The 26,737-nt window shown below is 34.8% G+C and overlaps 3 protein-coding genes across 6 annotated transcripts in view; 2 read left to right on the top strand and 1 right to left on the bottom strand.

Annotated features, from left to right (window-relative positions):
• LOC101741527 (v-src sarcoma (Schmidt-Ruppin A-2) viral oncogene homolog (avian)) overlaps positions 1-12,611 on the bottom strand; it is a 54,444-nt gene extending 41,833 nt beyond the window's left edge. For all 3 annotated transcript variants that reach the window (XM_038021723.2, XM_062677080.1, XM_038021726.2), the window contains exons 1-2: positions 11,693-12,611; positions 2,996-3,116 (exon numbers count right to left, since the gene is read on the bottom strand). In XM_038021723.2, coding sequence (XP_037877651.1) covers positions 2,996-3,024 — 29 coding nt within the window. In that variant the 5' untranslated portion in view covers positions 3,025-3,116; positions 11,693-12,611. The remainder of the gene's footprint in view (positions 1-2,995; positions 3,117-11,692) is intronic.
• An 885-nt stretch (positions 12,612-13,496) lies between these two features.
• LOC101743678 (pyruvate kinase) lies at positions 13,497-15,714 on the top strand. The gene has a single exon (XM_012691079.4). The coding sequence runs from the start codon at positions 13,596-13,598 to the stop codon at positions 15,288-15,290; it is 1,695 nt and encodes a 564-aa protein (XP_012546533.1). The 5' UTR covers positions 13,497-13,595; the 3' UTR covers positions 15,291-15,714.
• Positions 15,715-16,917: 1,203 nt separating this feature from the next.
• Positions 16,918-26,737, top strand: part of LOC101746600 (serine-protein kinase ATM) — a 31,732-nt gene continuing 21,912 nt past the window's right edge. Inside the window, exons 1-9 of one of the 2 annotated variants that reach the window (XM_038021917.2) lie at positions 16,918-17,172; positions 18,453-18,549; positions 19,733-19,897; positions 20,501-20,730; positions 21,068-21,166; positions 21,236-21,466; positions 24,335-24,462; positions 24,537-24,767; positions 25,343-26,430. In XM_038021917.2, coding sequence (XP_037877845.1) covers positions 16,972-17,172; positions 18,453-18,549; positions 19,733-19,897; positions 20,501-20,730; positions 21,068-21,166; positions 21,236-21,466; positions 24,335-24,462; positions 24,537-24,767; positions 25,343-26,430 — 2,470 coding nt within the window. In that variant the 5' untranslated portion in view covers positions 16,918-16,971. Of the gene's footprint in view, positions 17,173-18,452; positions 18,550-19,732; positions 19,898-20,500; positions 20,731-21,067; positions 21,167-21,235; positions 21,467-22,333; positions 22,601-24,334; positions 24,463-24,536; positions 24,768-25,342; positions 26,431-26,737 lie in introns of those variants that run through there. The other variant, XM_038021919.2, reaches the window with a different exon arrangement.

The raw sequence follows: 26,737 nt of genomic DNA, 5'->3' as shown, positions 1-26,737 counted from the left end.
TTTATGTATCGATTGAGACACTACGAAGTCTGCCGGGTCAGCTAGTAACCAATAAATATAATTCAATCAAGTATTTAATTACATTTTAGGTATGTTTATTGAATTGCAAAAACACGAATCTATATTATTGATTGAATTATGCATATGACCTTGTTATCTAAATTCTGCACTTGACACAAATACTGTTCCATTTCACTTTCATGTCTGCTCTATGTGTTACAGTTCAGTTCGCACAGTCTATCGTGGCTATAGAACGTGCAGACAATTCACCATGCATGTTGTTTTATATAATATTTTAATTTAATTTACATACGCCTTTTAATTATAATGTTTAAGTTTTTACTAAAATAGAAATACTAACCAGTAAGGGAGATATGTTTTTTTTAATTATACCTTGTCTTATTTTTTGTACTAAATTCAATTCGGAATATTATTCTTATGTTCATAACAAAACTAAAATCGACTGTGCGCTAGGCTTGTCCCTGAAAGAATTACAGTGTTCTACTTATTTAACGAATATAAAATTTGTATATTTTTAATTGTCTTTGTGGGCTCACAATCATGGTCAAACCACTCATGGTTACCTTAACGCATGAACGTCAGCAAAGACAGAGACAGAGCAAAGTCGCTGCCTACCGTTATCTACCTAACTCCCTATTACTACCGCTATCTACCTATCTCCCTATTACTACTGCTATTTACCAATTGATACAGCGTATGTACTTAATTCAACTAGTCGCTAACCGTTGAATAAGTTGTATCGTTGGTTTAATTAAACATGAAGAATATAAAGATGTCTGCACAAATATTGTGCTTCACTTATTCAAACAATTTCACGCTCGACAAACTTAAATGGAGCTCATATTTACAAGGAGCGATGAAGTATAACCTCGTGGGAGCTTAACTAATATGATCAAATGAAACAACTAATGAGAATATAAATGGCGTAATATATTGGATAGGGACACAAGCGCAGGGGCCACGCTGTACTGATAATTACCACAAACAAATCAAGGGTCGTTTAGCAATTAAATATCGGTGAAAACATATATGTATTATTATTATATTATAGTTGAAGTTAAACTATATCTGTATAGGAATACTTCTAGTGTAAGTAGAATAAAAACTGATTATTTTGTGAAATAATAAAATGATATATTCACAATATCACGTATTTAAAAGAGATGAAATTATTTTCCTCTGTATACAATTTTTTTTTTTGTAATTGCATAATAATAATACTGTATAATATGATCATAATTGAATAGGTACATTCCGCGATTTTACGTGTGAAATCTATATCTATATCTATACTAATATTATAAAGAGGAAAGATTTGTTTGTTTGTTTGTTTCGAATAGGCTCCGAAACTACTGGACCGATTTGAAAAATTATTTTTCCATTAGAAGCCGACATTGTCCCTGATGAACATAGGCTACTTTTTTGTTTGTTTGTTTCATGTGTGTTTTAATGTTTCCGAAGCGAAGCGAGGGCGGGTCGCTAGTAGAAAATAAAACGCTATTATCACAAAAATATGTAATATTATCCGCAAAGAATCCCCGCAAATGCTTTAGCGTCACGTGGGCGGGCAGATCGATTCGACGGACAGAAAGCGCGACGCATGCGCGGACAGGGCCCGTCACATATCGACCGCCAACTTTAACCGGACGCTTTTGGGGCAGGTTAGGCCTATGCTCCGGGGTCAAGGTCACGTTCCTGGCCGTTGAAATATTGTTATATCTTTATGGACAACCGATTCGTTTCACTTTCACTGTCAGTTTATAGGTCGCTCTAGGTGCTTCGTGTAAGCTTTCAGGGAATTCATCGTAATTAAGTATCGGTTTTACTTGCAATAATATATTTTTGTTTGTTGTTTATTATTATTATTATCTATTATTCTCAAGTATTAATTTATTATTTAGGACAAATACCAAGAATATGTTTTATTCAGCAGTCACGTGGAAAACAAGAGGTACGCACTGTTTTAATTAAAATTAATATGTACCTGGTTAATTCTAATTAATAACCTACGTTTTCAGGTAATCTAATAATTTATGTATGTAAGCGAAATATTAAATGTTGTAATACGATAAACGGCAGGCGAGAGATTGAGTTAGTCTGTTTATTAAAAATCATTACTCTCCCATAAAATTGATCGAACAAGCGAAGTACAAGGTACGAGGAGTCTTCTGGGTCGTCATGGAGACCGCCTGCCGCTGGTGCCGCCAGAGCGTCGCCGTCGTATCGTAAGCAAGCTTATCAAATACTTTATATAATTACATTCCTTGCTTTACAACAAATTTATTGATACGAGCTCAAAAAAGGGAAAACGTTTTCTTTTCTACGCAGTATCGAATGTTATCTTATATATTAATACGTGAAGCAAAAACTTTGTATCCCTTTTTACGAAAATTGCGCGGACGGAGGAGTATGAAATTTTCCACACTTATAGAGAATATAGAGAAGAAGTGCACAATACAAATATTTTTTTAAAATAATGCATAAAAGATACATTAAATCAATAAAGAAAACATTACACACACTACATACCATGTATTTGACGCACACGCATGCATACTATTTATTGTCAAACTTTTGTTCTTGACGTCTGTTGTCAAATTGAGAATAGATTAAATATTGTTTGTCTTTGTTAAAAAAATTTATAGTGTAATCTTGGCGAAATTTGTGATTATAGAAGTATAAAATACAATCATAATAGTGTACAAACTTACAATTCCAATTAATTATAGTCGAATTTCGACTACTGCGGGACCTCTAGTCTTATTAGATTCGTCTGAATTTTCTCAATACACACTAATATTTAACATATTTCAGTGTAAAATTTAATCTTTTTTTATACCACACCATGAACGTAAAATTAATTTAACCACCCTTATATCCAGGTGACAATCCACAAAGAGATTATAACTAAGTCATTGTTGCAAGAGTACCTGTGCGCGTTCGTAATACCTCTCGAAAACATATTAATACATACCTAGCATCTTCAATGCCGGGAACTGGCATAAATAGTTCATTTATTAAGCTGGCGCGATTAGGCGCCCTGTTATTCTTGTCCGTAGTTAGTTTTCAAACGTTATTTGATTATTGATAAATACCTGTAACAACAAAATATAATTTTCTTATTAAGTAAACGAATGTGTTTGGTAAAAGTTTCATGTTTCCTCAAATATTTCAATTCAACATTACCTTTCATGAAAAAATTGAAAGATGGCAATATAATGGGTAGTCATGGGTAGACAAAGCCTTCAATGATATTTTATTGCGGTTTCTACTAGTCATACTATAACAAAAAAAGGTCCCAAGAAATCATTTGACTGTGACTAATAATTCAAATTTATATTTGACTAATATCCAGGATCGACCTGAGGCCGGGCCATTCGTTATTATTTGAATGAAGCATGCCACTGTTACTGCGAGGTCACAAGAGGCTTGCGGAAATTTGGGTCTTTATATGAACAAGGTTTATAATGAAAACCTTGTTTCATCCTTGGATAATTTTATGACAAATTTCGTACATAGAACTGAAGCAGATAACCATTTTAGGAGTAGTTTCTACATAAATGTTCACTGTTGGTTTCCTTTTTATAGAAATGAGTCATTCATAGCATAACTTACCTATGTACACTATTGTATATTGAGTTACAATCATAGAAATCAAAACAGACTTGCAAGTGTCCAATCTCAAACCTACAACCTAGAGATTGGGAGACGATCTTGACACCGTTTATTTATGAATACTTAAACGTTTTAAAATAACCTCTTCATATAAAAATTTGCCTCTTTGCTGTTGATTTGTTGAACGAATTGCAGAACGATTAAATTGAAATATTTCTTGGCCGGTAAAGTTTATCTGTTGTGCGTATAGATTCCTTCAATTATACTTATGTTATAATATCTTTATTGTTTCTAGTTACATTTAAGTTTAAGAAAGGCGGATTTTTAACTGCCCAGGGGCTTTTTCTGTTTCACCAAGACGAATGGGTATCCGGGAGGGAAGATTTCGTTAACAAAGCATATACGTAAAAAAGCGTCTAAGCGCCAAACAATTTGATTGCTAATATCAGGAAAGTTATTGTTATACCATTAAACATGTTTGCATTCAATCTTCATCTACATTAAAGTTTAAGGGGCATTTACGTCATTCATCACCAGCCCACACATGTCCACTGCTGCACATAGTCTTTCGTCAAAGTTCGCCGTAATTACTGCACTGCTCGTATCCAGCGGATTTACTATTATTATTTAATTACTATTATAATTATCTTATGATAAGCAGGAGTTGTCAGTAAATGTCAGTTAGTATAAAAAAAAGGAATCCATTAAAGTTCCAAACTGCGAAATTTCAAAAACCTTATTAGAATTATGCACCGGAATATGTTGTCACTCGTCAAATATCATTGTCAAATATTTACAAATGCTTAATTTTTGTCCCCTGCCTTTTTTATGTAGTTCCTTCAACCCATAAACAGTGTAAATAAAACTTGACGTTTCAACTGACGGTTTTGTATAGTGACGTCACCGTTCAAAATAACGTTATATGAATTCTATATTGCCTCTTTATTCCTACCAAACACTTTAAACGAAATTCTTATCTCTGAACTTTACTACCTCCGATTAAAATTAGTTCTCTAATAAAGCCTGCATTTAATTATATTCTTCTCTAAGCCTAATAGCGTATCAGTTAAGTATCCAATTCTTTCGTCTGTTCATCCACCAAAATGATAATGATAATAACTTGAAAAATTGCATTTTAAATTTATCTTGTTTCGTTGATTCATAACTTTTGATATGTTAATTTGACATCGTTTAGCTTTAGCAGGAAAGAAGACAGCACCATACGAGTATAGCCATGTTTCAATAAAATTTGCTGTTAGAAATTTATAGTGAGATTTTTTTTGCATAATGCATAGTTCCCTTCCTGTACATAAACCATCGCTTTTTTGTCTATGATCGTTTCTGAAACTTAATTTTGGTATGACTAAAATCATTTCATATTTGATTTTGCATCGACTTTATTCCGCTAAGTTACTAAATTTTTTTTAATGAATTTTTTAAAATTGAAATAAGTATATTCCTTTTTTGAATTACCAGAAAATTATGTTCAAAACCACATAGATACTGGTGGTAGGACGTCTTGTGAGTCCACACGGGTATGTACCACCACCCTTCCTATTTCTGCCGTGAAGAAGTAATGCGTTTCGGTTTGAAGGGCGGGGCAGCCGTTGTACTGTTAAAAGTGACATCTTGCAACTCATGTCTCAATGTGGGTGGCGGCATTTACGTCGTAGATGTTTATGGGCTCCGGTAACCAATTGGGCCGTGAGCTCGTCCACCCATCTAAGCAATAAAAAAAATAAAAATCCAATTCTTAGTATCCTTATATGCTTTCTGTCGCGAAGCACTTATGGCGATATGATACAGTTTGAAGAGTGGAACAACATTTTCAAAATACATACTATGAACATGTTGTGGTAGGTCTTGAGTTCGTGTAACTATACTATTTCCATTTTTATATTTCCTCGATGACAGCTTCTGTGGAAACTTGAACGAGCGTCTTTTTTACATAATGTATACATTATTTAATAAAAATATGACGCTTACGCAGGTACAAGGTCATAGCAGAGTCGGAGAAACTGATAGGGATGGAGCTATCGATAAACGTAACACGATAACAGACGATATTGTTTTAAAAAGTGTAAGAAACTAAACTATTGTGGTATAATTTTGTACAAATTTATTAACTAATACTACATTTCATTTCAAGATGTAATTATATTATATTGATTCTTTATATATTTATTTTAATCAAAATCTGATGAATCGTCACTGTCACTCAATGAGCTCTCCCCAACATTTATTACAAGTTCCTGTACTTCTATATTATCGAATGCCAAATGAATTTCCCAATCCGACGCTTTAATGTTTTGGGTTTTTCTCACAAATTTATCCCAGTGTTCGGCGGTTACTTTCGCACATGCATTTTTTAATAAATCTAACATCTTGTGTGCGTAAAAGGGCGGTGAGTATTATTTCGAGCGGCGTGTCCTTTGATTTGTGGCCATATTAGTTCTATAGGATTGTATTGGCAATGATACAACGGAAGACGAAGAACCCAATGACCACATTCGGCAGCTATTTCGTCGGTAATACATCTTTTAGAAAGGCTTTTTTTCGATTTTAAAATATTCACTAATTGTACTTTTAATAAAGTATTATCCACATTTTCGCCATGATGTTGGAGCCAGTCAATTATCTCTTGTTTTTATTGGCCTGCGTCGGCATTTTATCAATTTGTCTGGAGTGATATGTAAGCATTGTCCATAATAATTATCGACGGTTCTTCTCTGCTTTAAAGTAATTATGAACCTTGATCACCAGTTCTCTCGCCTGTCTTTTCAGAACAGATCCTTTAGGCATTTTGATATTTGACAGTTGGGCTGCAATCAACACGGAGGAACACAAAATACATAACGTAACGTATGGATAATGTGAAAAAACTCAGCAATCAATAGTGACTATATCTAGCACGACCGACTTGTTGCGAGTGAGAGATTAAAATAAACACAAAATGGCGGTGGGCCATTGAGTGTTCCTAGCTTCAAAAAATATATTTGAATGTTTTTGTTGTATTTGTCTTTGTTCAAAACATAATAAATATATGCGATCGATATCATTACTTATTTGGTCACAACACTACAACTATCAAATTAGAACTGTCATATCGAGAATATAAAGAAATGGAAATAGTTTAGTAAAAATAAATTAAAAAGCACTATGAATACCACTGGCTAATGAGATATTCTCGTCAGTAAAAAATTTATATGATAGTATTGATTATCACCAAACCTAAAAATAATATTAGTATTTAAAGTAGTGGACATCAAAAATCTTCCTGTTTATTGGACGGCTAATAAGAAAGCATGGATCACTGTTATGGGGTTCAATGAATGGTTTCATAACTTCTTTGTCGCAGATGTTAAAACATATTTAAGTAGAAAAGGATTGCCTTTTAACGCGGCTACATTAATCGACAATGCACCAGGTCTTCCATATTTATAACATGAAAATACAAAAGTTGCTTTTTTACGAAAGAATTAAACTACCGTATTACAGCCCTTAGACAATTTTCTTATTTCGGGCCTAAGGCTGCTTGCTGACTCTTATAAATGCTTGGAAAAATTTACAACCTTAGATTGCGTTAAACATGTTGGATTGTTATACACTCAGATTGGACAATATTGGTTGATGACGAACTAAATGAAGATGATTTAGTTAATATGATAAATTATTCCCGACAATCCAGGTAAAGACAATGATTCTGATGAAGAACAATCTGAACCAGTTACGTTCACAGCGAAGCATGGGAATAAATTTGGGAAGAAAACTATTTTCTACAACGTGACACGAGTTTTAAACGAGCTCTTCATTTCTTTCAATATAAGGAGGTTTATAAAGATTTATCGAAAACCCTACGCAACCGTTAATTACAGATTTTATTACGAAGTCCCCTCAATCTGAGATTTAAGCGAATTCGTAAACTGTTGAACCAGGATCGTACCAGGAATGCTCAAGTGATGAAAGTGATATCATACCAATCAGGATTAGAAAAATTTTTCAAGGATTAGAAAACATATTTGAAATGGAAAAAAGCCTAATGGTCCCTGAAAGTAACAGGGAATAGCAGAGTTTCTTGAAAATTGAGTTGGTTTATTTTTGTTATTAATTAATAATTAATTCAATGGGTAGATTCTTGAAGATTCACTTTTGTTTTACTTAAATAAATGACTGAATTGAGTACATATTGGGATTTATTTCGTTTTACAAGGTTCTGCATAGAAAAATCTAAGATTTTATTTTATGCAGTCCGAAACCTATTTTCAGTGTAAATCGAGAGATACGTGTAGTTAATTTACCCATTCGATGATTTTGTTTAATAAAAACAAAATTGAATATAGTAGAAATTGTAATTAGAAAAACATGGCAAGCAAAATGGCAGGGTTCGAAAGGGGTTGTTGTTTCACGGGACCGGGAGAGCGCTGAGCCCGGGGCCCACCTGGTGATCGACCTTGAATTGGACGGTCATTGGAGCTTCGGCGCTCATTTAGACAATTTGAGCCCCCGATTGATGGCGACAGTCGGCTCGTTAACCCAACTTTTGCCGAACATCGGCGATCCGACAGGACGACGTGCCACCTCTACGAGGGGGTGGGGCGGTGGAAGGCACTGTACAGGGCTCCCGTATGCTACCGCGCCCTGACCCCGATAACGTCGGGGTGCTTCAAGTCCGCAGCGCGTGTTCACGGTCAGGGCAATGCGATGATACCGCGCCTTCTCCTTCGAACCGGGGTGGGTTCTCGCCAAGACGCCTGCCGTGATCCCGTCAGTCTTCGGACTGTCGTAGCGGTGCACTCGATCCAGGCGCACTACGTTAACCTCAAACGAGGGCATCTCGGTTGACGCAGGTGCTAATCGGTAATGGGTGTTTTGGTTGGTATCTGCACCGCGTCGACCAGAGGGAACCAACGATGAATGCCACCACTGTGGCTGGAATGATATCAAGGCCGCGCACACGCTGACGTACTGCCCCGCGTGGCTGCGGCAGCGCCCTGCTCTTCATGAGCAAATACCGTCGACGTAGAGTCGTCGAATATCGCCTCGACGACTTTGCCGGTCGGGTATCCTTTAGATAAGCTGCGAGTCTGGTAGTTGTGTTGACCATAGGAGTCCTCTACCTTGACAGGGTCTGTCTCGGGTGTCGGGGAGTCGTCGGTGAGTGGGCCTTTAACATCTTCAAAGTCGAAAAAAAAGGATCTTCGAAACTCCACACTAAGCAGTGAAAGCTTAATAAATAAAGTCACTCGACCATTGATTAATAAAAATAAAATGGAATGAAAATAATTTTGCTGAAGTTTCAATTGGATGTACCTGAAATTATATGCTTAAAAATAAAATAAAATAATTTTTCAAAGTTGTTTACAAATGAAGAGTTCCGAAGCTAGTACAAAAAAACAGCAATCAATTACGAAGCTCTTCTAAATTTAAACATATCATTATGATTGAAATAAAAGATACAACATCTATCAACATTAATTGCTACTGGTAAACAGTAACAGTAAATATTAAGTATGTAGGAATAGTATTATTTATATGAGAGACATTTCAATCAGTAATTGTTAATAAAACATCATTCAATTTAAGCCAGTTCATACCTATCCATAATGTGAATAAACCCATCCATTCCATCTAGTAGCTTGGATTCAATAGTTTAGAGGATATAGAACTTTATTTATTCATGCAAATCTACAACTCATTGCAAATTGTTTTTTCCAAAAGTTCAATTATGGTCAAGAGCTACAAAATAACATTTTTTTAATTTTTCAGAACAAAAATTAAATCTGCAATTACTTGCATTTATGACAGCATTAACACAATTTGTTAAGAGTAAAAGTAAAACTGCTACTCCCTTCATCCTAGAGACTGAAACTTCATTACCACTAGTATGAATTTAAAAAAAACAATAACTGGTTATCAAAATATTCCTTCTCTCCCTTTCACTTTATAGTGTTAAAACTTATTATCTATCATCTTGTACAAACAGTTCCACTACAAGACTCCACCCAGCATACTGTTATTGCAAACAAAAACTATATGAAATATATTTAATTTCTGTGTGCACTGTGTGTGAGGATGCACTTTTAGTTTGAGGTCCATATTTCATTAAAGCCTTTATCTCATAGGCAAGTATCAATTTTCCAAATAAAATAAATTCCAAATTGATGTTCAAATGTTGTAAATAATATCATGTCAATGAAAAATCTAAGACTATACTGTAAAAATAGCTTTATAATATTACCTGTCTCAGAATATGGGGCACTGGTATAGAAATAACGCAAACAACAAGCAACAAGCAAAATATTGTACACAAACAAGTAAACCCAAATTCCAAATAACAAACATCTTCATCAGATTCAGTAGTATTGGTGCCACTAAGAACCAGACCTTATTTTTGTGATATCCAAATTTATATCAATATATTGATGATTAAAAATTTTGATCAAAAAAATGTTATTATTCTGATATGATCTAAAAATGTACACTTAATCAATATTAGGTTGGATTAGGTTAATTTTTTGAAAAATTATTTAGAGAAGATTCACTTATTTATATTTATAACAAAATATTATAAACAAGAGGTCTTTCCTTACATCCCATTGAAATAAATTCACATAATACTAAGACTGTTGGCTGGTGCTATATTAAAATATAGTTATATTTCAGTACACATGTAGAGTCCACGGGCATGAAAATCACAGAGCACAAATTTCGTGATTTAATTAGCTGTGGTGTCGGTTTTACTTTTATGTTTTAACTTTTAATTTATGAGCAAATGAGAATTTCCTTTTGTCTCAAAATTGGATTCTTAGTTAGAATTTTATTTACTTAATAAATTACTATATTAACATTACATTTATACCCTTTGGTTAAATAAGATAGTTTGATTATATTTCATAATCAATAGATTCATTTAAGTTATTTAAGGGAATAAAAAAAAATGATTGAGTGATGCCATTTTCATTTATTATGAGATTGTTTGCTTATATGCCTCATTATTGATATCGACGCTTAAAAGGCAAAAGTGAATAAGCAACAATAACTGCTTTGTACATAAACGAAAGGCGATAACCATTTTCGATGCGCAAAAAAAATATATTTCTAGATCTATTAAAATCATTTCAATCCTACAGCTACTAGCTATATTCTACTACAGCTGGATTCGTTAAAATAAATTTTGTTTTCAGGTTTTTGAACTTTAAATTAGTCTACTGTAAAGTTCAGGCATTGTCGCTTAGTCACGTTTGCCTTTCAAGCGTCGATATAGTTATTGCTGTTCATGAGTAGAACAGCTGATCAGCTGGTATTAGTCAACAAATATAGATATCATAGCATATAAATACTACACACCTTAAAATCTGGTATGTTTTGATTTTCATTTTACAAAATCAATATGTTGAGAAACTAGTTATATTATGTTAAGCCCCAGTAGAGTCAGTTTACTATTTCATATCTTACAGCTAAAGAATTATTTGGATACCAAAAAATTCAGAATTTTAAGCAATTCTTTTTAATTTACTTAATGGAATTTATTACTAGATTATAACATGTTTACATTGTGTTCGAACTTACATTCAGGGTAAGCTACTAGTGTTGTCACAAATTATTCTATAATAATTAATATAAATTGCATGTATTGAATTTATTCTACAACACATACGAATCACAGTCCACATTTTGACAAAAAAATCTATGTTAAATCAGAAAACAAGTAATTTGATGTGGATTTTTATTCTTATCAATACCGGTCAAGGTTAAACATAATGATGAAGTAAAATTTTACTTTAAGTACTTACTTCTGTTTAAGTTATTAAAAAAATGGTTCAAGTTAGTTCATATTTTTGTACTTTTTATTAGGGTATTTATTATTCCATGCAAACATATACCTATGTAAGTATTCTAACCATACCTCCAATTATGACGTCATTACATTGACAGGCAAATTAAGACAGTAAACATAACAATCCTAAATCCTTTCGAGAGACCAGTGTCTTTTCTAAAATCGAAGGAGCAACATAATCGTATGAATTATCATCGTATAATATAAAATATGACTTACACTCTTCGCAAGTAACGCTACTAGTTCCAAGTTAAGTATCAGGGTTAGCTGCGTCCAATGCTTGACAGCTTTACTGCGAAATCTAAATAACATGGCGGCATTTCGTCGCAGCCGGTTTGTTTAAGTTTATGTGGGTTTTAGGCGTATCACTCTGATAATCTATAATATATTATTATACACTAATTTATTAACAAAGTCGCCATAGTTCTAAACCAAAATAAATAAGTTTGTATCACACACTAAAAGCAAAATGACGTAACATTCTCAACCTTCACGGTCGCAGCGAATACACTGGTATAAAGTAAAATTATATTGTTCTTTTTTATAGCACTCGTTGTTTTGCACTGTTAAAAATTCACTATTCACTAAATACCCAAAAATGTTTTACACGAAACAGTTCACAATTTTTTTTTGGCAAACTAGTCAATACGCGATAGCTATAATATCGTGAAACAAACGTGACACGCAGTCAAGCAAGTTTGCGAACTCTTTCTTTCTTTCTTTTTTTTTTTTTTTTTTTTTAAAGAGATTTTATGACCTGGTAACTAAGACCTTTAAGTCATATCTTATTTTACTTTATATTCTTAATTTTATGAAAAATGATAATATGGAGTGAAATGAAATGAAGATGATTAATTTGAAACATTAATCAACTGGGATGAAATTTAATGAAATGAGATGATATGGGATGAAATATAATCGCAGTAAAATGGTGGTCATTTACTGAGATTTTTTCAGTGGACTTTTTGGAGGAACCCGAGAAGTTACGTCCAGCAGCTTTGTTTCATTTTCCCACATTTGTGCACTTTCACAGATATTAAACAGTTAATAAACCACCGTTATTACACATTTAAACCTGAAGAAACACTAAATAGACAAAATAAAACAAATCACACAACTTCACTCCTCGCGTTCCCGCCAAAAAGTCTTTCTTTCTTTCAGTCGGTAAATGTTGCCATAAACTTTGATTATGTCAACAAAATTTTGACTAGTTTTGACTTCTTACCGTAGACATTTTTTTTTTGGTCCAATTACACGGAGAAGACAAAAGTGCTATTGCCCATTCATCTTGAAAGCAACTGTAGTTAAAAAAAGTACTGTTTGAACTTTATAATGATTATTGGTAAAACCTATTAACTTTACTGAAAAAGATAATTTTAAATAAAAATTATAATTATCCCTGATGAATCATTTACCTAACGTCGTCAAGACTCGCTGTCACGTATTTGTATATTAAATAGGCCCACCGTAAATCTGTTTAGTGGCCGAGTCATTGATTCTAAGCCAAAATTTACAAGCAAGTAAAAATAACGGTAAATGCGCATCACGTTGGTTTGGTGATATTGTAAGAAGATAAAATACCATTATAACAAAAAAGTTTACGGCTACAAGTTTCTTTCACTTTTTGTTCTAGGTTTATAAACTTCCTAAGACAGCAAAAAATTTTGCTTCCATAAGTTAGTAATTAAATTTTAATGCTTCAGGCTAAGGTAGTAGTTACAGTCGTCGACCTCAAGAGTTATCCGTGTAAGTTGAGCGCATCACTACAATGACTGTGGGTGGAAAACTAAATGGCCAATAATTTTGTTATTTATCACTTTATTCAATTAGTATTTATATCTAGATAATAAATTATTTTAAATATGTTTAACACCCAATATTTTGAAGTTTTAACTTTATCACAAATTTAATAAGATTACGACAATTAAGTACTTTACTTGTTAATATTCAGATCGCACTGTACAAATGAGGTGCGATTTATACTTAAAATTAAAGACTCAAGCTTTTAGGGAACGGTTTTAAATTAATTGACGTATACGTCAATTCAGATGACAGCATATTATCAAAAAACATATTTTTTTAAATTTGATCATTAAGATTGACTCGTCATTTTATTCATACTATGTCACTACCTTGGCATATTCCATTAGAGGCTGCACCCTGTTTTAAAGAAAAACTCAATGCGGTACAACCAACATTGCTCAAACATTACTGTAACATTAATGTACACGAAAATCCTTGCGAGGAGCTACAAACGGGACTCATGTGTGACATAGGACTTGATAACAGAGAACCAGCTACAATACAAAGACTAATAGCTTCAGGGATGACTGTAGCACGATTAAATATGCAAAATTTAGAACCAGAAGCATGCGCTCAACTTATTCAAAGCATCCGACAAGCTGTGTATAATTATAGTTTAGAGCTAGATTTTGTTTATCCTCTAGCTGTCGTGGTTGATGTCAAAGGTCCAGATATTGTCACAGGAGGACTGAAAAATGGTCCACATGCTACTGTTGAGCTTTTACAAACTGAAACAATTCGGCTAACAATAGATCCCAGTTGGAGGGACTGTGGGACATCGGAATGCCTTTACGTAGGATATGATCAATTGACAGATTTGAATACAGATGATATAATTTATATAGATAGCTTATCACCAGGAAAAATCAAACTAGTTGTTACAGAAGTGGGAGATGATTCCTTAGAATGTCTTATTGTTATTGGCGGTACCATTGGAGCTAGTATGGCAGTGCGTATATCATCAATACCTATGGAAGTACAAAGCTGTAGACGAGATGATAGTGCTGATTCCATTTCCGATATTATTAGTTCAAGCCAAGCATTTGAACATTTAGATGAACAAGTTAATTGGGCTACAGCTTCAGATGTTGATGCTTTATTAGTACCCAACTGCCAAGGATCACATGATATCAAACAAATTAAAGAAATGCTTTCAGAGAAAGGAAAACACATTCTTGTCCTTGCTTGTATAGATACAGTCCTAGGGCTTGATAATATAGATGAAGTACTGGAAGAAGCAGATGGCATTTATGTTGATCGATCTGTTTTGAGTACTGATTTACCAGTAGAAAAAATATTTTTGGCCCAAAAACAGATTCTTGCGAAGTGTAATGCAGTGGGAAAACCTTGCTTATGCAAAGCAGTACTTAATGAACAAATACCAACACTATGCGTAACAGATTTAGCAAATCTCGTTTTAGACGGAGCAGATGTTCTTTCTTTAGAACTTCATTATGATTCACCCCTAAAGAAATTTGCACCATTGTATGACGCTATTCGTATGGCCGAACATTGCTTAGGAGCAGCTGGAGTAATTTGCAGACAAGCAGAAAGAATAACATGGAAACCTAATATTCATGGAAATCAAGATTTACTTAAAAATCGTAACGAGGATCCAACAAAATCTGTTTGTATTACAGCAGCTGAATTGGCAGCATTGTCGCAAGCAGTTGTAATTATATGCTTAACGAATTCAGGTCGTACAGCTAAAATTTTATCCTATATAAAACCGGTGTGTCCTATCGTTGCCGTGACTAGAACTTGTCATACAGCTAGGCAATTGCGATTTTGGCGTGGCGTACGCGCTGTACATTATTTTGAATCTCCTAAAGGAAATTGGTTAAATGAAGTAGAATCCAGGATATTTGCTGCATTAAACTACTGTAAAGCAAAAAGAATGCTACGTGCAGGTGATGCATACGTTATCATTTCTGGATCACGTCGTGGTGTAGGATATTGTGATTCGGTCAAACTTTTATTTGCAAGTGTTCGGGAAGCAACCTATTTGGAATAGAATTTTAATGAAACAACAACGTTTCTTAAATTTTGTAGAAAATTGGTTTTAATTTTGGATTACCTAATTTAATGATATTACAAGTTCTCTATAACTCGAATTAGGAACACTGATCAATTTACTTTGCATCTCAATCTTTTTTTCGTTAGCTCACCACTAATTTGTGTTCTTTTTTGGGTTTTTAATTATCCTTGTACTAATTTGTCTGCTATGTAAATGGTGCTTGTAACTGAAAGCAACAGTAATGTTAGGACGCGGATAGCAACACTGATTGAGAAGAGGAACAATAAGTAAAAACAAAAAGTATTAAATAAAAATAATAAATTAATATATTCATGTTTGAAAAATGTATTAAATAACCAGTAAATTTAAAAAAGTTAACGTGTTTTGTATAGTTATTTTATAAAATTTGGCTGTTCAAAAATTCGTTTTGTTTTTTAAATTTGTGCTGTAAACATCTGAATTAATTAACAGTTACAGGTGGCACTCAATGGCAAAGTAGCCCGACTGCTTAAATCTAACACTATAAATTAAATATTATTCATGGAGTTAAAAAGTACGGTACCTACCTAATATTATTATAATCCTTAATGCGTACCTGCCCGTGTCAGAAGATCAAAATCAAACAAATGTCAAAGAGTATTTTCTTCTTTATTTTGTGGCTCTGGCACTGTTTGTGCATTAGCCAATCAAAGAAGTCTGTCTGTCCAGTAGAAAAATCAATTAATACTTTAATCTGTGGTAAGAATCGAACAAAAAACGTCAAGACTTTTTGGCCGGAACGCGAGGAGTGAACTTGTGTGATTTGTTTTATTTTGTCTATTTGATGTTTCTTCAGGTTTAAATGTGTAATAACGGCGGTTTATTAACTGTTTAGTATCTGTGAAAGGGCACAAATGTGGGAAAATAAAACAAAGCCGCTGGACGTAGTTTCTCGAGATCCTTCAGAAAGTCCACTGAAAAAGTCTCCGTAAATAACCACCATTTTACTGAGATTATATTTCATCCCATATCATCTCATCTTATTTCATTTCATTTCATCCCAGTTGATTAATGTCTCAAATTAATCATCTTCATTTCATTTCATTCCACTCCACATTATTATATTTATATTTTTCATAAAATAAGAATATAAATTAAAATAAGATTAGACTTAAAGCTCTTAGTTACCAGGTCACAAAATCCCTTAAAAAATGTCAAATGTCAAAGAAGTCGGTAGGTTATACAAATACATAGAGTAGAACCATCTAATTATGTATAGGGATGTTCCGATACCATAAAAGTATCGATACCTACTCTTTTTTTTTTTATTGCTTAGATGTGTGGACGAGCTCACAGGCCACCTGGTGTTAAGTGGTTACTGGAGCCCATAGACATCTACAGCGTAAATGCGCCACACACCTTGACATATAAGTTTTAAGATCTCAGTATAGTTACAACGGCTGCCCCACCCTTCAAACCGAAACGCATTATTGCTTCACGGCAGAAATAGGCGGGGCGGTGGTACCTACCCGTGCGGACTCACAAGAGGTCCTACCACCAGTACGTAAGTTTCGATAGTACTCAAATCTTTGTTCGATACTACTTATATGAATATTCATAAAGTATCGATACTTACTGATATCGATTTCTAATCTAGGGAAAAATACCTTGTAGCTTAAGTGGACTGGTATTTTATAAAATGGATTTAGAAACTACCTTTAAAGAAGTTTGTGACGGATTAAAACTGACTAGAAACACTGACCGCAAAAAAAACGCTGAAAATTTAAAAGAATATCTCACAAGAAATGCTGTTCCTTGCATGTTGACACATAATGCACTTCGTAAAACCGGGTACTGCTGGAGCAATGTTTTTGATGATATAAACGAATATTTTTTAAAGGTATGTGGTTTCCATAACCAGAAATTTAAACTAATCATATATGGATTGATTGTGAACAAAAATAAATAAAATATATTAATAAAAGATGTTTCATAGTGCTTTTGGTGAATTTTAAACTTAAAAAGATTAAAGAGATAAAATAACATAAAATTTTAAATTTTAATGTATCTTTATATCTTATGAAGATAATTTCTTAAACATTAATATTTGTAAATTTGCTTTGTGTGATATTTAATATAAAAACTGTTGAGACGCATGCCTGGCTTGTCAGGACAACTGTCACAATAATATTGTGACTAATGTCATGTGATGTCTTTTATTAGGCTTATTTTTTGAGAGCAGACTTTGCAATTCTTTCTAACCCTTGCTAGAATGCTAAGCAGATTTCCGTTTAGGTGTATGTTTTTGGATTTGTAGGTTGAAGTTGAAGCTAGACCATGTGTCTCACGAAAATTTCCAGTCAATTGCTGAACCAAAGTTATCACATACTACAAGTGGTTGAGCAGCTGTTCTCATCTCTGTTGTGCAGAGATTTTATAGAGTATATATGACTCTAGAGAGTAAATTCCCAGACCACTAAAAACAGCTTACACCATTTCAACAAACATTAAATGTAATTTTATCTGTGATGCAGAGGAAAGGATATATTGAGACCAATTGATCTGCATGATTGACATCATCCATATGTTTTATATAATTTATTACAACATTGGGCTTTTTGACAATATCATAAATTTTTCCTGTTAAGTTCTAACTAAGAAAATGCATCAATCTTACATAATTTGAAAGGCAGATTACGGCATCTTTGTAAGATTATATATGCAGTGTTAGGACCAAACTGCAAAGAACAATATCACAAGCAGAACGAGATTCATCTCTCAGTGCAAAGGGTTAAGTATAAGACAAACTCGTCAAGTTTGTTTCAGCAGTTCTTCTCAGAGCTGGTTTTTTTTTAACGGTGGTAGAGATTACTTTGAAATTCAAAAAGCATGTTACATGAATACAAATCATTTTGGATTTCTAGTGTAACATACAACATTTGTATTAAGAAATGTAGAGAGACATGTCATATGTATCGAATCTATAATTAGCTCAAAAAAGGCCAGTGTGATCAATGGTAGAGTAAGGGGGAATGTCCTTTATTCGAATTGTATGATCTTCTGGTTATAGTAATTTTGAGGGGCTAGAGGCAGCACTCTCAACATCATTAACATTTTTGCCTGAAGGGATCTTCTGAAGCTCTACAAAATTTGACCTAATTTAAGTGTAAAAATTTACAGGAATGTGAAAAATTTGAAACCTCAAAAACATTCGATACAATTACTGTACCCCTTTGTACGTCACTGCTTCATCTATGTGTTGCTGGTTCCAATAAAGGTAAATTTTGTAATGTTTCGTTAACTCATTTAAATATAATAATTAATTAATTATGTAAGGAGATAATCACTTCTTACAAAGTTCAAATAAGGGACAAGTACTTAGTAAGTTACAGTAAACATGACTAAATTAAGGGCACTAAAAATAATAATGCATCATAATGTGGAGTGGAATCCCATAGATATCTGAATTAATTGCATTAGACTTAGCCAATTTCATGGTGGTTTTGAAGGTAGGAAGTAATATATATTAAGTATAAATTAGTATATAGTTCAAAAGCATAGTAGGCCAAGTCTGAGAGAATGAGAAATATTTAAAGTCTGGGATTGATTTTGATAAAGCTGCATAGATATCTCTGCATAGAAAACTGCATAAACTTTTTATTGTGGTCCTAATCAAACAATCTTTCATTTGACTGTCTATCTTTGAATGAGGCTTGAATTGAGATATCAGCAGTAGGCTGCGGTTTGTGCCGCCGTGTTTAGGCCGTGGCCTAAAGGATAAGACGTCCGGTGCATTCATATCAAGCGTTGCAACGATGTTCGAATCCTGTAGGCGGATACCAGTTTTTCTAATGAAATATGTACTTAATAAATGTTCACGATTGACTTCCACGGTGAAGGAATTTGTGTAATCAAAATCAAGCCCGCCAAATTATAATTTGCGTAATTACTGGTAGTAAGTAGTACGTCTTATGAATCCGCACGGTAGAGGCACCACCACCCCGTCTATTTCTGCCGTGAAGCAGTAATAAGCTTCACTTTGAATGGTGGGGCAGCCGTTGTAACTATACTGAGACCTTAGAATTCATATCTCAAGGTGGGTCGCGGCATTTACGTTGTAGATGTCTATGGGCTTCCGTAACCACATGACACCAGGTGGACTGTGAGCGCGTCAACCCATGCAATAAAAAAATGTAAATATATATATATAATTATTATTAATCCCAACACACTGTTCGTCACTCTTTTATATTTAACTATTCACATGGAAAATCATGTATACTTTTATAAAATTTTGGTATTTGATCCCTATCGGCCATTGGTCATGGGCACCATTAGAGTTGTTTGACTTCTTAGCACTGGGGTGGCAGAATTAGAATTTCCATCACGATGTATAAAAGGCATATAATCGTCTAACCCCCATTTAAGTATCAAGTCTATTAAATCTCAAAATGTTTTAGGTAGAGCATATGTAAGATGTGAAAAGATACTAGAAGCTTGCTATACTATCTTGAAAGATCCACGCCTTGCTACTGCTGTTGGCGATGCATATTTAACTTTATTATATAAATATGTTTTGCCTCTCGATCATTACCTTGGATTTATCAAACCATCTGATTGGGAAGGTAAATATTTTTTATTGCATTAGAATAACCTTTTCTCTGCAGGATGGGATTTGTTAAAATGATCATATTGTAAAAAATGGGTCATACATTGTAAAACCCACATACATACATGTTGATACATGGTAAAACCCACTATGTTTATGCAAAAATTGTAAGTGCCGCCCGACTCGGTATTAGAACTCTGGTTACCACTTAACGTAATTGCGGAAGACCGTGGTATTGTCTAAGTGGGTTTCGGATAGTTCATCGACGAACAGGATGTGCTACCGAATTGGTATTAATAGAGCGAACCGACACTGTTCGAGCTTAATTTGCCCCATGCGAGTTGTGGCTTTGGGGGCAGTCCATGCAGGGGGGTGTATGTACCTCACGTGACAATAGTGTGATCCAGTAAAAACTATGGCATCCAGTTATGGTGTACGCCAACCTCATATGGCAAGACCCGTTTTGAGCACCTCTGATCAAAAATGCCATTAATAAAAAGATTAGTCAGACACAATATGTAATCGTGTTTCATTTATTTTGGAAATATTCAATGTTTAAATTAAAACTTACATTTTGAAATAATATAATTACTCACATAATATATCATCTATTTTACAGATCTATTAAATATCGGTACTGCAACATGTTTAAAGTCTTACTCAAAATTGGATGATTTTACTAAGTTGAGATTCATTCTCATTGTTCTGAAAAATGGAAGTGAATACTGTCAATTTGCAGTTTCACTTAAAGAATCACTCTCACAAATAAAAAGATGCTTTTTGAGACTAGGACATGACAAAAAACTACAATCGGTCATCGTGGATATAACAATAGTATTAATAAAAACGGTAATACATAATTTTTTAATTTAAATCACTATTATTAGGTTGACTTTTTAATAACATAATTTTCTCAAAATTCAAGGTGTACTATTAACTTGAAAATTTGTAACCGTATCAGGGATACACTGATGAAATTACTTAATTCGCATACTTTTGCTTAATTTTCAGTATTCCCAGGAAAATAATGTTTTTTTTTTAGTTTCCTATGAGAGAGATTGTCTGTTTTTAGATTTAAAACATTGTTTAATATTGTTTTTTAATGTATTCCAATTTTTGAAGAAGTATCATAATGAGTATAAAAAATTTTTTTTTATTGCAAACTTAACAAACTTGTATATTTCAGTTATCCATGGAATGTCGCTTGACCATGTGCCAATTTACTGAGAGTATTTTGTCATCAATACTGAAATTTTACGACCCAAATCAGGATGTTTCCAAAAAGGTATATTGTGGGATGTATATCAACAATAAAAACGGCTATTTAAGTTAATGTCAAACTAATTTATTTCAGTCATCACTATTTCAATTGTTAAATTACACAATGGTGGTTCATCATCCACATGGAAGAAAACAAAATCAAGAATGCAGTCTGGCTTCTGATTGGATTCTATGGAATAAGCATCTTCACAACATATTAGAAATCATATGTTTAGAAGTGACTTATTTGCAGAAAAACCCGAAACACAGTACTATAAAACAATTTGAATATTTCTTTAGTTTAGCTGCTGCAGTGTATTTTCAAGTTAGTGAATTTTGTTTTTATCATACCTTTTTAATTAGATCATGGCTCATTTTTCTTTAGAATATGACTAAATCTTATTACAAAAGAAAAAACGTAAAAACTAAACTAAAATATCATCAAACCGAACTGTAATTTAACTTCAGGAAGGGTAATAAAACCCCTTCATGCCAGTTTGCCTCGTCAAAGCGAGAAGAGTTAATTATGATTTAAACTATTTTTATGGTTTATTCTCGTGTTTTTTTATTGCGTTCTCGCGTTATATTATTCCTAATGTTTCGAATATTTTATAGTTTTCGCGGGACGGACGACGATCAGTTGTCTATGAAAAGTAGTTTTAATTACGTGTACGACTCGCAAAAACAGAAGAACATTCTAGAATAAATTATCTTTGGCGTGCGTTTTTGAACGCTCTCCAGAGCATTCGGCGTGTTAAAAGCCAGCACGGGTAGATACCACCACATTGCCTATTTTTGCCGTGTAGCAGTAATGAGTTTCGGTTTGAAAAATAAAGCAGCCGTTGAACTATAAAACTGAAACATAGAACGCATGTTTCAAGATGGGTGGCGGCATTAACGTTGATAATATCTATGGGCTTTCGTATCCACTTAACACCAAGTGGGCCGTGAGTTCGTCCACATATCTAAACAATAAATAAAAGCAAACCTTGAACTAGTTGCCATAACATTTCGAATTTATTACCTACTTTACTAGTACATTGATGGCTAAGGGAAATAGCAAGAACTTATCGGTTTGAAGGGTAGTACTGTCGTTGTACCAATAAGATTGAGACTAAACTTGTGTCCAAAGATGGGCACGTCCGACTTGGGGCTTAGATTGTTGGTGTTAATCTGGGTCCCCATTGTGCAGATGAAACCAGAACAAATTAGCAACTGCCACACCGCAATTGTTAATTCTGAGTGCAAAGAGACGTAATTCCTAGTCGGATGCTCTTGGCGGAGTAGTCGTGGGCTGTCGACGGACAGGGTTGCGTCTCGTCGTCGCCACTCGCATCCAAAGCAGCCGCGCGTCAAGCGATGGTTTGTAGTTATCAATAGTGGACGGAGGAGGGAGAGAGAGAGAGAGGAGAGGAGAGACAAATAGGAGATGTATATAATTATGGGAAAAAAATTGCAGGTAGTTAGCAAAATGTTGAAATGTTTACTAATAATAACACCTTAGGCGTGACTGACAACGTACACTGTCTAGTATGTGAAACGGAAATTAAAGCGAAATTAATACGTACAATAATTGTTTCTGCGAAGAATGGATTTCTGTTATTTCTTTCCGAGCTTTCCTAGGATGGGCGGGCGGGCATGGGTCAATATATAATTAACTAGCGACCCGACCTCGCTTCGCTTTTTTTTTTTATTGCTTAGATGGATGGACGAGCTCACAGCCCACCTGGTGTTAAGTGGTTACTGGAGCCCATAGACATCTACAACGTAAATGCGCCACTCATCTTGAGATATAAGTTCTAAGGTCTCAGTATAGTTACAACGGCTACCACACCCTTCGAACCGAAACGCATTACTGCTTCACGGCGGAAATAGGCGGGGTGGTGGTACCTACCCGTGCGGACTCCCAAGAGATCCTACCACCAGTGATTACGTAAATTACGCCGTTGTAACTATATTGAGACCTTAGACCTTATATCTCGAGGTGGGTGGCGCGTTTACGTTGTAGATGTCTATGGGCTCCAGTGACCACTTAACACCAGGTGGGCTGTGAGCTCGTCCACCCAACTAAGCAATAAAAAAAATATAAAAAAAAATAATAATTTTGCGGGTTTGATTTTTATTACACGATGTTATTCCTTCACCGTGGAAGTCAATCGCTTCGGAAACTGTAATTTATTATTGATTTCTCCACTATTTAATGGATGTTATTATACATATAAACCTTCCTCTTTAATCACTCTATTAATTAAAAAAAACCGCATCAAAATCCGTTGCGTAGTTTTAAAGATTTAAGCATACACAGGGACAGACAGATGATATAGGGACAGAGAAAGTGACTTTATTTTATACTATGTAGTGATGTGTCTCGCTTTGAGTTTCAGCTTCTACTGTTTCTTTTGGCGTAGATGGGCAGACGATTGCACGGTCGACTCGAGGTATTGTAAGTGTAGTTACCGAACCCCAAATAGAATGTTTTGTCAACCAGAATGCATAATTGTCTTTTCATTAATGAGACAATTTTTTTATTTGCTGTTCGTGGATAAACGAGCTCACGAATACCCTGCCTATTCAGTGGTTGCCATAGACTATATAACGTGAATGCCGCTTCCTTGAGGAGTAAATTCGAACCTATATCTAAGTTTTTTGCAATTCATTTTTTGAATTTATTTTGTTTTTGTAACATTATTCGGTGTATGATAAAGCATACTCAATCAATCAGTAGCGACGGTTGTCTCACTCTTAAATCGCAACGCGTGACTTTCCCACTGCCCACTGAGTTTCTCGCCGGATCGTGTCGCGTTTCCGATCCGGTGGTAGATTCTGCGAAGCACTGCTTTTGCTAGGGCCAGTGTTAGCAACACTACAGTTTGAGCCCCGTAATCTCACCTACCCGCCAAGGAGAGAGTGAAATAGCCTCTCAAAGCTATCAGCATAGGTAGGAAAAAACAAAGGGACGGGCTAGCAATACGCCCTATCACTAGTAAATACCGATTAACGATGGTAATATGATTATATAATGTTCTGAGAACGACGCTGCCATTCTGTGAGTTAAAGAGGTCGAATATATTTTATTGGCTCTGAGAATATACAAATGATCCGTAAAATAGTAACATTATATGTTTTTGTCTGAAAAGTAGGACATGAAACCCTAATGTTCTTTTTATGTCATATTGTAAGTATGTTATTGCAGATTTTCGAAGGAATACAATCACTAGACGATGAGCCTGGACCATCGAACAAAAGGCAAAAAATAAGTTTTAACAAAATAAAAACTTTTCGGGATCTTTTAGACGAATTGCGAATTAATAGTGTTCCTTGGTGAGTGAACTCCTCTATTTTTGTGTACGTGTTTTTAGAAACAAAAAATTGTATGTTTGTTTGTTTTATTGTAGGTTGGGAATCATACAAGTGTTCGTAAGAAAGTATGGCGACGAAATCGCCCCCCTTGATTACTTAACGTTGATAAATGTATTGGAGTCACTAATAACCAATGATAAAGCTAACGTGAACTGGGATATCTACGAGGAGTTAGCCTGTGACGTTCTAAAGAAGCTAACAGATGCCACATCCGGACAAGAAGATTCTAGTGCCGCGTCGCTGTTACTTTGGAATTCTTGTGTACGGTAAGAATTTGTAATAGATCTTTTTTTATCTTTTTATTACCTTTGTAGGCAGATGAGCATACGGCCCACCTGATGGTGAGCGGTTACCGTCGCCCATGGACTTCAGCAATGCCAGGGGTGTGCCAAGCCGCTCACCCTCATTGTTGACCAAGCAGTGCTTGTGCTTGAATCTCGACGTTACATTTACGAGACGCAAATGCTACACGTAGGTATAATATTTTTTTATTTTTTATTGCTCAGCTGGGTAGACGAGCTCACAGCCCACCTGGTGTTAAGTGGTTACTGAAGCCCATGCACGTCTACAACGTAAATGCGCCACCCACCTCGAGATACAAGTTCAAAGGTCTCAGTATAGTTACAACGGCTGCCCCACCCTTCAAACCGAAACGCATTACTGCTTCACGGCAGAAATAGGCAGGGTGATAGTACCTACCCGCGCGGACTCACAAGAGGTCTTGCCTAATTTTGCGGGCTAATTTTTATTACACGATGTTATTCCTTCACCGTGGAAGTCAATCGTGAACATTTGTTGAGTACGTATTTCATGGATCAGAGAAGATTTTTTTTTGTTTCAGAAACTCGTCGTCTAATAGTTCGTCACATAAAGCGATGCATAGAATAATTCAGAGTTTATTGAATTTAAATATTTTGTCATTCAACAATATACAGACGCTAGTTAAATTTTACACCGAGAAAAGTATGCCGGTAACAAATTCTAGTGTGGCGACCGTCAATAGTATCTCGAAGAGGTTTTTCACCAAATTCAACAACCTGGAAACGAAAATAAGTTTATACTATTGGTTTGTTAATGGAGACAATCATTCCGTTGATATATCGGAAACTGAAGAATTTTTTTCGAGATTACTGGCACACGAGAATGTGAATGTTTACAGAAAAAAAATCGTTTCTGAAGACGGCCACTTCGATTTGTTATTTAATTCTATCGAGGATTGTATCTTGTTTAGCGAGTTTGATATTGATCTGCCCGAAATTGTAGAATACGGTGAGCTTAATATTGACCGGTTTGAACTACAGAGAGGCGTACTGAATCACATGACTAACGATTTTATCACAACTCTGAGGGAACATATCGAAAGATTGAAGAGAAAAGAAATCGATATTTTACGGTACATTGAATACACAACTATTGTTGTTGTGGCTATGGAATGCATGATAAAAAATAGCACGAACAAATGCGATTTTAAACAAGAGCTGCGGGAATCGATCGAATTGGCCGCGACGCAGATGTTCAAACGTTCACAAGATGTTTTAGTCAGTAACACACAAATTCCAGTCAAAATAAAATTATTGCAGCGCCTCGAAGACATTATGGCGGCTGACTTGAGTCCCGCTCTCGGCTCGCTAATTCGTAATTGTATTAATGAAGATTTCTTTCGTTGCATTAGTAATATATTGCACGTTGATACTAAGGATGAAAATGACGACATAGTTTGTGCCGAAGAGGACGACCTAGACATTGATGCTCTCAGACATCACTGCGTATACGTATTGGCTTCGTTTTGCAGAATTCCAGGGCCTTATAGAGATGAGCTGTTAGAATTGATTTTAGATTCCAAATGTTATACGTACAGCAAGGACACTCACTGTGCTCTTAGATGTATTGAAATCTTAAGTGATGGTCGTGTGGAGCAACCTCCTATAGGTAACGTTTTAATTGAGTTAAAGGCGTGTTCATACATTTATTTTTTATTTTTTTTATTTTTTATAGCTTAGATGGATGGATATTCTCACAGCCCACCTGGTATTAAGTGGTTACTGGAGCCCATAGACATCTACGACGTAAATGCACCACCCACCTTGAGATATAAGTTCTAAAGTCTCAGTATGCTTACAACGGCTGCCCCACCCTTCAAACCGAAACGCATTACTGCTTCACGGCAGAAATAGGCGGGGCGGTGGCACCTATCCGCGCGGACTCACAAGAGGTCCTAGCACCAGTAATAAATCGA

This window comes from Bombyx mori, chromosome 4, assembly GCF_030269925.1.
Source record: "Bombyx mori chromosome 4, ASM3026992v2".
Classification (NCBI taxonomy): domain Eukaryota; kingdom Metazoa; phylum Arthropoda; class Insecta; order Lepidoptera; family Bombycidae; genus Bombyx; species Bombyx mori.
The sequence above is the reverse complement of the archived record's forward strand: the minus strand, read 5'-3'. Positions and strand labels throughout refer to the sequence as shown.

Coding starts and splice junctions, on each gene's coding strand:
- LOC101743678 (XM_012691079.4), top strand. CDS start 13,596: ATGTCACTACCTTGGCATATTCCATTAGAGGCTGCACCCTGTTTTAAA.